Source organism: Poromitra crassiceps (assembly GCF_964638095.1).
Source record: "Poromitra crassiceps genome assembly, chromosome: 5".
NCBI classification, from domain to species: Eukaryota; Metazoa; Chordata; class Actinopteri; order Beryciformes; family Melamphaidae; genus Poromitra; species Poromitra crassiceps.
Genome location: NC_139642.1, coordinates 49,885,484 through 49,900,483, shown reverse-complemented (window position 1 = coordinate 49,900,483; position 15,000 = coordinate 49,885,484). Strand labels below are relative to the sequence as shown.

General features: G+C 47.0%; 1 protein-coding gene and 1 pseudogene across 2 annotated transcripts in view; both read right to left on the bottom strand.

Moving 5' to 3' along the window:
- Positions 1 to 15,000, bottom strand: part of sipa1l3 (signal-induced proliferation-associated 1 like 3) — a gene marked incomplete at its 5' end in the record, with an annotated part of 37,607 nt that overhangs the window by 17,020 nt on the left and 5,587 nt on the right. The window contains 6 exons of the mRNA XM_083637316.1: positions 1,164 to 1,746; positions 1,876 to 2,033; positions 6,487 to 6,590; positions 6,856 to 7,030; positions 8,569 to 8,757; positions 13,092 to 13,222. Of these exons, the coding sequence (XP_083493442.1) occupies positions 1,164 to 1,746; positions 1,876 to 2,033; positions 6,487 to 6,590; positions 6,856 to 7,030; positions 8,569 to 8,757; positions 13,092 to 13,222 (1,340 nt within the window). The remainder of the gene's footprint in view (positions 1 to 1,163; positions 1,747 to 1,875; positions 2,034 to 6,486; positions 6,591 to 6,855; positions 7,031 to 8,568; positions 8,758 to 13,091; positions 13,223 to 15,000) is intronic.
- LOC310777363 (ubiquitin-ribosomal protein eS31 fusion protein pseudogene) overlaps positions 14,056 to 15,000 on the bottom strand; it is a 2,664-nt pseudogene continuing 1,719 nt past the window's right edge. The window contains exon 2 of the transcript XR_014554042.1: positions 14,056 to 14,454. The product of XR_014554042.1 is annotated as a ubiquitin-ribosomal protein eS31 fusion protein pseudogene (transcript). The remainder of the gene's footprint in view (positions 14,455 to 15,000) is intronic.

The window sequence follows — 15,000 nt, the reverse complement described above, 5'->3', positions numbered from 1 at the left end:
GGATTAACAGGAAAGGTCACCGGAGTATCGTCAATCTCCATTTTCCAGGAAATAATTCATCAAATTTGGCAAGGATGAACTCAATCTAAAATGTGTGTCATCACGGTTATCTGCAGTTGTACCTCTTCATTACAAAGGTAAGATATCGGTAACGTGGTGACATATAATTATACTGTAGAATATACTGGAAGTCACTGAAATACATTGAATGGTTTGTAGTTGGGAAGGTTACAGGACTTTTACAGAATGACCAGATTGTCCAGGACCATTCACACGCCACACAGGAAGGACCCTTTGCTTTTTGTCTGAACAGCCGCCATACGTTCTTCCTGAGTTGGGGAAATTAGTCTTTGAACTTCCAGTTTTTCCGGGATGCTTGGGGAAACCTGTCTAGTGATGGAAAATAATTCCAACTGTGGAAATCCCCTGGGTCTTTATGCTTCAAAGCAGGTATAAGACGACAAATTGGTCAAATGTTAGACAGGTTTTATGCCGTCTTGAAGTCTATGAAGACATGTCATAAATCATAAATTCATTGAAATATGACTTGCTGAACTTTAACCAAGTCATTTGAAGGTCTAATTGTAAGGAGGAGTAATGGAACAATTACCACATCAATAACATATCTCTCCTATCAGTCTGAAATATAGTAACTGCTGATCATATTGTATTAAACTGACCCAGGTCAAATAGTTCAGATAATTAATTGATTTTAACCTGCATGAGCACCAGGCGGGTGAGGTGACCAATGACCAATAACCATGCCAAAACAATTCAGACACAGTACAGTCAGGTAAATTGTCAATCACAGAAGTATTCTAAACTAACTTCAAAATAATTTTCTGTGATAGTCTAATATCATCTTATATGGCAAACCCCTCCCTTCCTGGCACCTAGATAAGATACATTAACAACAAGCCAATTTTTTAACCCACCATGCTAGCTAACCCATGGCTGGTATTGAAACAAGTCCCTTAATTGCTTTAGGTCAACTTTAGGTACAATCCACTCCATTAGGTGGTCCTTACATGGTGACTAAAGGTTTATCATCTTAACCTGAACACTAACAACATGTTAACCTGCACATTAACCTGCACGGTAACATCTTAACCTGCACAGTCCCCATTGTTCTAGAGTTGAATTTGCAAGCTCCGCCCTCTCACCTTTAACCTCTGCACCACCTCCCTGATGTCCTGGGCACAGCCCTCTGGCACACGCACTGCAATGTGGTCTCCCCTGCCGTAGAAGATCTTCAGCGCCAGCCGCTCTGGCGTCCAGCCAATCACGTCAGAGCAGAAACAGTTAAACACCACCTCTTTGGTGGAACAGTCTATCAGGAGGACGTACTCCGCTGACAATCCCAACGCACAGGAGATCTCGGTCCCGCCCCCGCTGAAGTCCTGGGCCAGCGCCCTCCAGGCTACGGCCCCCGCAGCCCCCAGCTCCGCCCCCTCTCTCGCCTTACAGCGCTCGCGTTTCTTCGACGCGAGCGAGATGAGGTTGTTCAGTTTGCCGGCAGAGTCGAGCGGCGTGCTGCTGACGTAGTTCTCGGCCAGGTCGCGCAGGTACTCCTGCCGCGTGCGCGTCGCCATGGTGTGGAACTTCTCCGACTTGTGGGCGGCGGTCTCTGCATTGATGACTTTGGCCAGTAGGAAGTTGCGAAAGGTTTCCGGGTCACGGAAGGTCACGCCGCTGGGGATGGGCGGGCCGAAGGGGGGCACATCCTTCATTCGTGTCACCGCAACGCTGAAGGCACAAGAGTGCGACAGAGGGGATTTGAAGAGCAGCATGAGAGATGGTCAATACTAGCAATTCTAATATACCTCTGTGTGTATTTGAACATGTGTAGGAGCGTGTCGTACACCATCCGTTTACCTGTAACAGGTGTTTTCAGAGCAGGGATTGTGCACGCGGACGATCACGAAGACGTGCTGGAAGTGCGAGCGAATATTCTGAGGTGTGAAAGGCTGCGCACCAGGCTCCTGGAAGATTATGGTGACGATGTCGTTCCCTATGTGCCTCTTCCTCAAGAGCTGGGGAGGGGAGGGGAGGGGAGGGGAGAGAGAAAATATACAAATTAAAATGAGTGAATGGCAATTAGCACTGAGACTATTGACTCACTAAACGACCGACAGAGGGAGAGAGTCCAGCAAACCAAACAACAGCGTTTTTTTATTATTATTATTATGTTTTTTCCGATTTCCCCCCAATTTTCTCCCCCACTGTACTTGGCCAATTTTTCCCTCTGCTGCCATGGACGCTGCTCCACCCTCTGCCAATCTGGGGAGAACCGTAGACTAGCACCATGCTTCCTCCGAGACATGCTTCACCGGTAGGACGTAGCACGTGGGAGGATCACGCTATTCCCACCAGTTCCCTTCCGAACCGAACAGGCGCCCCGACCGACCAGAGGAGGCGCTAGTGCAGTGACCTATATGGACGCCCGACCAAGCCGGAGGTAACGCGAGGATACGAACCTGCGCCCCTCGCGTTGGTAGGCAGGGAATCTGCCGCTACAGTGCCCGGACGCCTGTGCTCTTTATGTATTTTAAGTAAAGTATTTTTTGACTACACAATGTGGAACCTTTAGTGTCTATGTGGTGTGTGACTGACTACGCTGTGTGTAACTATTTGTGTCTATGTGGTGTGCGACTGACTACGCCGTGTGTAACTATTTGTGTCTATGTGGTGTGTGACTGACTACGCCGTGTGTAACTATTTGTGTCTATGTGGTGTGTGACTGACTACGCCGTGTGTAACTATTTGTGTCTATGTGGTGTGTGACTGACTACGCCGTGTGTAACTATTTGTGTCTATGTGGTGTGTGACTGACTACGCCGTGTGTAACTATTTGTGTCTATGTGGTGTGTGACTGACTACGCCGTGTGTAACTATTTGTGTCTATGTGGTGTGCGACTGACTACGCCGTGTGTAACTATTTGTGTCTATGTGGTGTGTGACTGACTACGCCGTGTGTAACTATTTGTGTCTATGTGGTGTGTGACTGACTACGCCGTGTGTAACTACTTGTGTCTATGTGGTGTGTGACTGACTACGCCGTGTGTAACTATTTGTGTCTATGTGGTGTGCGACTGACTACGCAGTGTGTAACTATTTGTGTCTATGTGGTGTGTGACTGACTACGCCGCGTGTAACTATTTGTGTCTATGTGGTGTGTGACTGACTACGCCGTGTGTAACTATTTGTGTCTATGTGGTGTGTGACTGACTACGCCGTGTGTAACTATTTGTGTCTATGTGGTGTGTGACTGACTACACAGTGTGTAACTATTTGTGTCTATGTGGTGTGCGACTGACTACGCCGTGTGTAACTATTTGTGTCTATGTGGTGTGTGACTGACTACGCCGCGTGTAACTATTTGTGTCTATGTTGTGTGCGACTGACTACGCCGTGTGTAACTATTTGTGTCTATGTGGTGTGCGACTGACTACGCAGTGTGTAACTATTTGTGTCTATGTGGTGTGTGACTGACTACGCCGCGTGTAACTATTTGTGTCTATGTTGTGTGCGACTGACTACGCCGTGTGTAACTATTTGTGTCTATGTGGTGTGTGACTGACTACACAGTGTGTAACTATTTGTGTCTATGTGGTGTGTGACTGACTACGCCGTGTGTAACTATTTGTGTCTATGTGGTGTGTGACTGACTACGCAGTGTGTAACTATTTGTGTCTATGTGGTGTGTGACTGACTACGCAGTGTGTAACTATTTGTGTCTATGTGGTGTGTGACTGACTACGCCGTGTGTAACTATTTGTGTCTATGTGGTGTGTGACTGACTACGCAGTGTGTAACTATTTGTGTCTATGTGGTGTGTGACTGACTACGCCGTGTGTAACTACTTGTGTCTATGTGGTGTGTGACTGACTACGCCGTGTGTAACTACTTGTGTCTATGTGGTGTGTGACTGACTACGCTGTGTGTAACTACTTGTGTCTATGTGGTGTGTGACTGACTACGCCGTGTGTAACTACTTGTGTCTATGTGGTGTGTGACTGACTACGCTGTGTGTAACTACTTGTGTCTATGTGGTGTGTGACTGACTACGCCGTGTGTAACTACTTGTGTCTATGTGGTGTGTGACTGACTACACAGTGTGTAACTACTTGTGTCTATGTGGTGTGTGACTGACTACGCCGTGTGTAACTATTTGTGTCTATGTGGTGTGTGACTGACTACGCTGTGTGTAACTACTGTACTTGTGTCTATGTGGTGTGTGGGCTTGTGTCTGTCTATCTGAGTTTGTGTAGGCGACATGGCACATGCTGTGTCTGTGTTAGCACTTGCCAATCCTCTCTTTATCTGCAGAGGGAAGCGTGAAAGTATCAATTATGTCAGGCAGCCCACATATAGATAGGAGCTCAGGAGGTAGTCTGCTGCCGTCTGGGAATCAGAAGGTTCCCGGTTCAAGGCTCACCCCTCGAGGGCTGCGTGTTGTAGTGTCCTTGAGCAAGACACTGAACCCCTATCTGCTCCCGATGAACAGTTAGCGCCTTGCATGGCTGCAGATCGGTGTGTGGTGGGCGTGTGAGTGTGAATGGGTGAATGTAAACATTACTGCTGTGTTTGGAGCGGCTATTCTCCAGTGGCTGCACCACGGTTTTGGCTAAAACGATCACCCAGATTATTTTGTAGTTGATGTACCGTAAATTCCGGACTATAAGGCGCACCTTTTTCCCCGTTTTTTGGCCTTTTTTGGCCCCTGCGGCTTATATAACGGTGCGGCTTATCTATGGATTTTTTCAAAAAAAAAAAACTCTCTTTTTTAGCACTCTTTCTAACTATAAATCCACTTGTTTTAATTTCCTCTCTTGCCCTCTTTTCACCACACTGTATGACACTGTATGACACTGTGTGCACTGTAAATAACAACACAGGTGGTGTTGTGTTATGTTGTTTTGTTGAAATGTTAATAAATGGGAGCTTCCTCAAACAGCCATCTCTTTCCCGACAATCCCCTCTGTGCATGAACCCTTACATATGGTAATTAAACATTAAAACACAATAAAAAAAAAAAATACCATTAAAACACCCGCGGCTTATAGTCCGGTGCGGCTTATATAAGAAAAAAATAGTCAACTTTGCAGGTGCGGCTTATACACCGGTGCGGCTTATAGTCCGGAATTTACGGTAGTCATCACAAACATCAATCTTGATTATTAGTCTTGATCATTTGATGAAGATGTTTTTACTCCACATTTTGCATCAACATCCCGACCATTTCCGACTGTAGCAGACACTGAATCAAATTAAATGCTTCAATATTGCTGATAAATCAAGATTCTACTATTATTAATTGTGGAAACTACAACTGCAGCATACAATAATACACAAATAATTGTGTAGTCCTATCTTCCTCTCTCTTGCATACAAGAGCCTTTTTAACAACTCCAGTTGGGCTCCACTCCTCTCATGCCTCCCTTCACCCCCTGCAGGTTGTTCTTTACATGCGCAGATGCTGCCACCTAGCGGTGAATCTGAGGATGTGCTGGCTCTTGCTGCTGCAGTCGCTACGCCTCTGGATGGAGTTATTGTGCCGTTTCTACACCTTTACCCTCTGATTGACGAGTTGATGATACGAATGTTTGCAATAATGCTCACGCACACTCGTAGAACCTGCTCACCTATACATGCGTGTATACATGTTTCCTCGCTTTTTACAAGCTGCTTTTACAAGATGATGTAAGCGTCAAATAATGCAATGGCAGACAAATCATTGCTGTGTGTATGTTGCTGTACGTACAGTTCTCTGGTTCATCAGGTTTGTTTATGACAGTTTGATCATCAAAACACACAGCAAGGAACTAATTACTTCAACCTCCACCACAGCGATGTAGTGTATAATCATGGCCTGCTCGAGTACAACATGTGCTGCTCACCCACGTGAACCTCTCATGCAAACACTTATGCAAACTATTAAACACACACACGCACACACAAAATATTACCTTACACAGGTCACTAACACACACAGTTAAGTTACACACAGCAGCACCCAAGAGAATATGTAGGAAGGCAGCTTTATTTAAAAAGAGAGAGAAAAAACAACAACTAGGGACTAGTGAACCCCACCCAGCCTTGAACCACTTATGAGAAGGAGACAAAGAGTGAAAGAGAGGAAAAGTCCAGAAAACACCAGCGACAGAACAAAGAGTCTATAAAAACTATTGAAGGGAGAATAAGGACAGACGAAAACAGGAGGGCGACACTCGTCATGAGGTTCCATTTAATGAATGCTTGGAATAGTTTTATGCCTCTGGGTCAAAGACAGGCTATAAGTAACCACAGCTTTGCAAGGCTCCGGGTGACAGCAAAAGACTTCTGTCACGGATGTGTGCATACGCTCTCCCTAGCGTTCCCTCTTATTGGTCAGCTGTATACACATCAGGGCTCGACCTGTGTGAGACACGTTTCTCTGGTGTGTGGGGGAGTCGGGGGCAGTAGTGCACCTGGACAAGCTCTTACCTGCTGTGGGTTGTTGGGCATGTACGGCAGCATGGTGGACACGTGGAACATGACTTCATAGCCCTGGTAGGAGGTGTACAGGGAGTGGGTGCCGGTGGAGTCGGCTGGAGCAGGGGAGGAGGAGGGAAGATGATTAGATAAACAGAGAGAGAGGGGAGATTTACTTTTATGTCAGAATTCTGGAAGAAACAGCGTGAAATACTACGGACGAGTCGAGAGAGAGAGCCCAGATACTTTCTCTTTCGAGCAGATGCGTGGACTGTTTCCCAGAACTCCTGTGAACTGACATTGCACAGCTGAAACTAAGATGTTCTGCTTTTTCCGAGGCCAGCGACACTCAGGGCATCATCATGACTTGTGAACACTTACTCTTGGTGTCGAGCTGGGCGGCGTACTTGGTGAACCCTTTGAGAAGCACCTGCTCGCCCAGCAGCTCCAAGAAGGCAGAGAAGGCGGGCGACGCCTCCTCGTTGTTGTACATCTCCTCCTCTGTGCTCTGGCCCGCGCGGCACAGCAGAACGCCCACCTTGTGCTTCTGACTTAACTAGGAGCCGGGGGGAGAGAGAGAACATTCACATTAACATCAAACACACACACACACACACACACACACACACACACACACACACACACACACAGGCGCATTCTCCACCTCGTGCTCATGATGTAACTGGATGTCGGGACAGATGTTACAGATCAGCGTGTAAACGCGGGGGCCGCATTTGATACTTTCATAAGACAGACGAGCGTGACTACGTGGTTCGTTGTGTAAAAAAACACCTGCACAAACGCAAACAGGCCCACTCCTGGCACGACTCCACCTCCACCTTGCACTTCACAACCCTCCACTAAGTGAGAGATGAGATAACGCGGCTAAACGGTGATGCTTTTAGCGCTACACACACATGTACATGGACAAACATACCACACCCTGCTTCACACAGATTCCATTGCCCTCCGGACAACTTTGCACTTTGTACTAACGTTGACTCAATTACGAAGGTTTCAAACCACCTTACACACACTACCTGGCTGCCATATGCTCAAGGAAGCCGCGACGGGACACATGGCTGACTTTCTAGTCTTCTCTAACCTCTAGGCTAAACTAGTGTCCTCTAGACTGAGAGTGGCGTCAGCGGAGGACCAAAATGCGAGACTCATTAGCCAATGAACAGCCAGGAATGGGTCTCGCGCTACTTTTGCATGCTAAAATAAAGCTGATAATGTACAATTTGATTCAAGAAAAAAAACAACGTTCAAAGTCCAACACAAACTGTCTATTTTGCTGCAACTCGACAGTGCTGCTTAATCCAGGACCTTATACTTCCTGGAACTCTTGAGAGTAAAAAAAACTGGTCCATTGGAGTGAATGGAGATGTCGCAACTCTTCTTACACGGCTCTGGGCTAACTTATGATACAACTAGTTGCTGAATTTTTGTGCCCACTTCCATCAACCGTAACTACATGATGTCGATACGTTACCTCCCGCCAACAGAGAAGGTAGTGGATATAGTAACCTCAATCCACTCAGGAACACTCTTGTCATAGATGTAACCATTTATTGCAACAAATGGGAATACAGATATGTTTGCCGCTGATGGCTCGGCTCTATACAGAAGATGCTGCCTGGATTAGCCACGCAGCATGCTAAGCTAAACAGGGAGCACAATGCAGAATCCCCCCCATGGGTATACAAGAGTGAGCCCAAAGCAAGACATGAACACACGTTTAACCTTTGAGCCATGTTGACTCTGACCTAGAAAGGTGGAGGCTGGTGGTGGTGGAGGCGGAGCTTTGCAGCAGCGATGATGTGTGTGGCAGCATCGGAGAAGCAAAGATCAGCGTAGATTTAAATGGACGCCTTGTTGTGAGAATGTCTTGTCATTTGTGAATGATTAGAAACGCTGATTCATTCAGAGGACTGTCAGCTGATTGCAGCTGGGCCGTGTCCTGCATGAAATAATGCCATGCTTCATTCATCTTGTCTCTAACAACATATACAGCTTTATTATAAACCCATGAAAAAAAAGCAAATGCAAACAGGCGATCCTCAGCACACAGACAGCAGCTGTTGAACTCACCCCCTGCTCGTCCAGTTTGAGGAGCTGCTCGGTGACCTTGGGTGTGCTGAGAGCGAGTCTCAGACAGGAGACGTTGAGTTCGGGCACCACCTGCTCCAGGACCTCCTTGAGTGGCAGACCGCGCACCGTGCCGTGGCGCCCCGTAGACGCCACCGCGTCCTCCAAAATGGAGCCTCGCAGCGTCACCAGCTGTGTGCAGGGAAGGGACAAGGATTGTTGCACTGTAAAATAATCCATGATCACATTGTAAAACTGTAAAATAATCCACATTAAACATAGTAAATCAAAGGGATTATTCTATTCGGATCAATCAGGAAGCAAATACGTAGGGAGGAGGAACAGTAGAACATGTGACACACACACACACACACAGGAAGACATACCAACAACACGCCTTGTGGCTAATCAGTAATAATTATAATTAATAATATTATACTTTTATTGAGTCCAGTCCTCCTCCACACACAGAGAGGTTTAGGGTTTGCCAACACATGGACATCTGGATGCTCTCACTAGTCACTACAGTATCCTTCTCCCATTTCTCTCCCCAATTGTACTTGGCTAATTCCCCTTGCTGTCCCGGGTGTTGCTCCACCTCCTCTGCCGATCTGGAGAGAGCTGTAGTCTAGCACATGCTTCCTCCAATACACGTGCACTCGCAGGCCGCTTCTTTTCACCTGACATCGAGGAATTTCACCGACAGGAAGTAGCGCGTGGGAGGATCCCGCTATTCACCCCAGTTCCCCTCCTCCCCCGAACAGGCAAACCCCAACCGACCAGTTCAGTGACCAGGACCCATACCCCACCGGCTTCCCACCCGCAGACACGGCCAATTGTGTTGTAGGAACGTCTGACCAAGCCGGAAGTATCGCTAGCGGGAATTGAACCCGGGTCTCCGCGGTGGTAGGCGAGTACCTCTACACTACCCAGACGCCTTTGCTGTAACGAGAATGAATATTCTCCTCAGTTTTCACAGCTTCAGGAGTAGCCTGCATGTTCTTTCTAAACCCACACACACACACGCATGCATTCAGACTGCAGAGCAGGCAGGGGCCACAGAGATAGTTGAACCTCACAGTGTGGAGTGGAGTCCACCACAGGGACATGAAACCCCACTGACAGAGATGAAGTTATAGAGCTTTGGTTTGAACCAGTCAGCTTCTGGATGACAATAACATGAGGGATTGCTATGCTGTATGCTGAGCTGGAACATCAGAGGGGTATGTGTATGTGATGATGTGTACATATGTGATGGAGGGAGAGAGGGAGAAAGAGAGAGAAAGAGAGGAGAGAGTCTTTCCACCTCGCGGTGTCAGCAGTATTGCACAGAATTAAATGACAGCCGTGAGAGGGAGAGATATTTGAGAGCATTTGTGGCTTGAGTGGAAGAGAATAAAGTCTGCAATCAATCTCTCTCTGTCTGTGGGAACAGTAGGCTTTGATGTGGCTGTCTGTGAGCGGAGCTCTGTCTGTGGGAACAGTAGGCTTTGATGTGGCTGTCTGTGAGCGGAGCTCTGTCTGTGGGAACAGTAGGCTTTGATGTGGCTGTCTGTGAGCAGAGCTCTGTCTGTGGGAACAGTAGGCTTTGATGTGGCTGTCTGTGAGCGGAGCTCTGTCTGTGGGAACAGTAGGCCTCTGTGTGGCTGTCTGTGAGCGGAACTCTGTCTATGGGAACAGTAGGCCTCGGTGTGGCTGTCTGTGAGCGGAGCTCTGTCTGTGGGAACAGTAGGCCTCGGTGTGGCTGTCTGTGAGCTGAGCTCTGTCTGTGGGAACAGTAGGCTTTGGCGTGGCTGTCTGTGAGCTGAGCTCTGTGTACTTAGATGGCCGAGCGGCTCCATTGTTGTAGCACAGCTAAAGGTGATGAGGCCAGGCAGCCATGTAATCCAGCTAAACACAACACAGCAGCAGCCAGTCAGAGGAAGAGGCTGGCTAAAGACTGACTGCATGGATACACAACACTGTTTGTGTAACCTACGACATGTCGGACAGGTGCGAATAAAATACTGACAAACTATTTACAAAGAATGTTTTGACTCATCCAATGGCCAGCATACACTGAACAAAAAAAGACAAGACTATTTGAAATATTGAAATATCAAAATATTTCTAAAATTGCTTCTGTAATAACCACTCCTGGGGTTTGATCTGTGCCTTCTCTTTTTGGTCAGACATTTACATTGAGTTAACAATGACATTAGTACAGTTATAGGAAGGACATACAATATGCCTTCTCAAGAAAAGAGAGCAATGTAATCAGTCCTGTCCTGACACAGTTTGTTCAGCACTATTGATATCAAACAGGTTTGATTGGATCAGATAGCAAAGCTGCATGATTGTGTAGTGTGACTGTGCCAGTGTAAAGACTGTTTGAGAAGGATTAAAAAAGGTTGAGGAAGAGGTCCCTAATATTTTTTTAAAGGGACAGCTCAACCTAAAATCCAAAATACATATTTTTCCTCTCACCTGTAGTGCTATTTCCACAGTGGTGGAAAGGGTGGACAGCTTCAAGTACCTGGGAGTCAACATCCACCAGGACCTGACCTGGGCCGGTCACACCGCCACTGTTGTCAAAAAGGCCCAACAGCGACTACACGGACTCAGGCGCCTGAAGAAATTTGGGCTAAGGCCAGAAATCCTTAGGGACTTCTACAGAGGCACCATTGAAAGCCTGCTGACTGGCTGCTTCACCACCTGGTACGGGAACTGTACCACCATGGACCGCAGGGCTATACGAAGAGTAACAGGATGTGAGCTGCCAGAACTGCAGGAACTGTATAACCAGCTGTGCCTCAGGAGGTCCCTGAAGATCATCAAAGACACAAACCATCCCCACAACAGCCTGTTCTCCCTGTTACCCTCAGGGAGGAGATACAGGGTCCCAAAAGCACGCACAAATCGCTTGAGGGACAGTTTCTTCCCGCAGGCCACGAGACTCCTTAACATACACAAATAGTGTAGTAGCTGTAGATGCTACCATTATGTATGTCTAATGTTTAATTGTATGTTTAATTAGGTATATGCTATTTGCACCTGTACGTCAAATACGTCGAATTTAAAATGTTTAAGCACGTCTAAAGTATGCACATGACATGTGCACCTATGTGCAGTGAATATGCCACTGTCTCTGACTAGTCTTATCACTCTACTGCCTTATTGCTTGTTGTGTCTCTTGTTGTTTTTGCACTCATATGCCCTGTTATATTTGTACTATGTTGTAAACGGAGTCCACAGCACAAGAATTTCACACGTGATACTTGTACCACGGAGTGACAATAAAAATCTTGAATCTTGAATCTATTTATCCATCTATGTCGTTTTGGGATAGTTGCCTGAGTTTTGGAGATATCGGCCACAGAGATGTCTACCTTCTCTTGAATACAATGGAACTGGATGGCACTTGGCTTGTAGTGCTGGAAGCACCCAAAAAAAAACATTTGAAAAACCCAACAGCAATGTCTCTTTCCAGAAATCATGACCCAGTTACTCAAGATAATGCACAGACTTTGTTGTGAGCAGTTTCATGTAGGAACTATTTTCTTTTGCAGTCTCATGTAGGAACTAGCTAGCAGCTAGCGGGTGTAGTTCGGTCAAAAGAAAATAGTTCCTCCATGAAACTGCTCATAACAAGGTCTGTGGATTATCTTGAGTAACGGGGTCATGATTTCTGGAAAGAGACATTGCTGTTGAGTTTTTAAAATGTATTTCTTTGGCACTTTGAGTACCACAAGCCGAGTGCCATCCAGTTCCATTGTATTGGAGAGAAGGCAGAAACTCTGCGGCCGATATCTCCAAAACTCAGGCAACTAACACAAAACGATATAGATGGATAAATAGCACTACAGGTGAGAGGGAATATATGTTTTTGGAATTTTAGGGTGAGCTGTTCCTTTAAGCTTTATAACCTACACTTCATGCAGCCATTCATGCCCTAAACATTTAAAAAAGTATGTGTAAAAGTAAGTAGGGCGCTTCAGTGATGAAGCTAATCATGAGAGTAAATTAACTAACTGCCTGTTGGGGAGGGACTGTACAAAGTCTCTACAAGTTCTTTGTAATCCACTTCCCAACATGAAGCGTATTCCCACTGAAGTGGACCAGGGGTTGGATGTGCAATGATCCATCAGAACAGGCCAAACGCTTTGGCCTAGACAGTGTTTGGCTCGGCCTGAGCAGGTGGAATTTTCCACTGGCAGAGGAGAGAGAGAGAGAGAGAGAGAGAGAGAGAGAGAGAGAGAGAGAGAGGAGTGAGGAGGTGAGGGGGGAGAAGGGGAGGTGAAAAGGGTAAAGGATGTTACGGGGGGGGGCCAGCGAGGGCCACAGGAGGGACCGGGCAAAAATGAAAATGGCCAGAGAAAATGCGCACACACTGTCTCACCGATACACGGCTTCCTCACATCCACACACACAGACAGGCACAAGCACACACAGCCTGTAGACTGTGTGTGTAGACTGTGCCTGTAGACTGTGCTGTAGACTGTGTGCTGTAGACTGTGTGTGTAGACTGTGCTGTAGACTGTGCGTACCTCGCTCGTTCTGACAATCAGCCGGTACTGGTATTGGTCCTTCAGGTCTTTGGTGTCATCCAGTTTCTCCCTGCGGAGGCTCACAGCCACCGGGCCCAGCTTCTCATCCGTCCCAAAGTAGTTTGAGTGCTCTGACGAGAGACAGGGGGAGACAGAGGACAAGGTTAAGGTTCATCGTGGGGAGAAAGAGGGGGGGTCATTCACAACATGGATCGATACGTCAACAGATGAGAGGGGGATGGAGTGAGGGAGATGTTTTCAAGAGAAAGACCAGACAGGTTTGTGCGATCGAAACGTGAATAAACTACTGACCTGGGAGCAGTGTGCGGACATTACTTTATTCAAGTTTATCGTTTTTTTTGTGTGTGCTGCACCTGAGACAGAAGGCAGCAGCAAAAGTCAGGAGCTTGATGCCAGAACAAAAGGCTGAGTGGCATGAAAGACAGAGGAGGAGGCGGAGCTGCAGCAGGTGAATGACAGGAGTCAGGCCATGTCATTGTGCATACATCTTATCTAGTCATCAATACTCAATTACAAAATCCATTTGACTGGACAATGATAATTGCCTTCCAAGTAAAGGGTTGTGTGGCAGAAACCCTGGTCACTACACATTTCCCCACTCTTGTGAGGCTTCACTAAATCTGAGAGATGGTTGACACATCTCGTTATAAAATACATAAACTGAATCATGGTGTTCCAATTAGCAATTAGTATACAAAATGAATGAATAAAATGCAAAGTGAATCGCATTAATTTCAATCATACACTGTCCTAACCATTGCTGTAGTGTACGACAACAAATACAGTCTCGCTAGTGAAATATTGGTCGCCCTATCACGGCACGGACAGACTACCTGATTTATCACAGATAACGTTTGTTTTAATTGCGTTTTTATTCAGAAGTTCTTTTAACTTTTTTTGTGAGAAACGGTATGACTTTATTGACCCTCCAGTCTACTTGTCCTCAGGGCTGGTCGAGGCCGCACTTGCCGCAGTAATGGCGGTCGAAGTGACTCGCCATGAAGACGCCGGCGCCGCACTCGTCAGCAGGGCACTCCCGCCGCAGACGGTGGATCTTCTCGTTATCATCTACATTGTAGTACTTCAGCACAGCAAGCTTCACCTTCTGCCTCTCATGCTTCTTCTTCTTTGGGGTGGTGTAAGACTTCTTTCTCTTTTTGGCTCCACCGCGCAGCCTCAGCAACAAGTGCAGCGTGGACTGCTTCTGGATGTTGTAGTCTGACAGAGTGCGTCCATCCTCCAGCTGCTTGCCGGCGAAGATCAACATCTGCTGATCGGGAGGGATACCCTCTTTGTCTTGCATCTTAGCCTTCACATTTTCAATGGTATCCGAAGGCTCAACCTCGAGGGTTATAGTCGACCCGCCATAGACGAATATCTGCATCCTGGTCGTTCAACCCACCACAGGTTCACTCCTAATGGCGGATCGTAATTCCTCGAGTGATATCACTGGTGACATCACTGGTGGTGACATCACAATTGCTCAAGTGACATCACTGATGACAACATCGAGTGCTCGAGTGACATCACCAATTCCTATAGAGAAGTGCAGTGATTTATGACTCTCTCTCTCTCTGTCCACGGGTACCGGTAGCTCAAAGTGCGCACTGGGAGCATTCCCTTCTTTGTCTGCCTCTTTCTCTGTCCACGGGTGCATGATATTGGTAGGGACACGTCCCTAGCGTCCCTCTGTCCACGGGTGCATGATATTGGTAGGGACACGTCCCTAGCGTCCCTCTGTCCATGGGTGCATGATATTGGTAGGGACACGTCCCTAGTGTCCCTTCCCAATCCTTCCCTTCACCCATGAGTGTGAGTTAAAGGGAAAAGTTAGAAACACTCAAAGGGCGCTATGTTCAAGAATTGAGTGTGTGAAGCTCCGTTCATC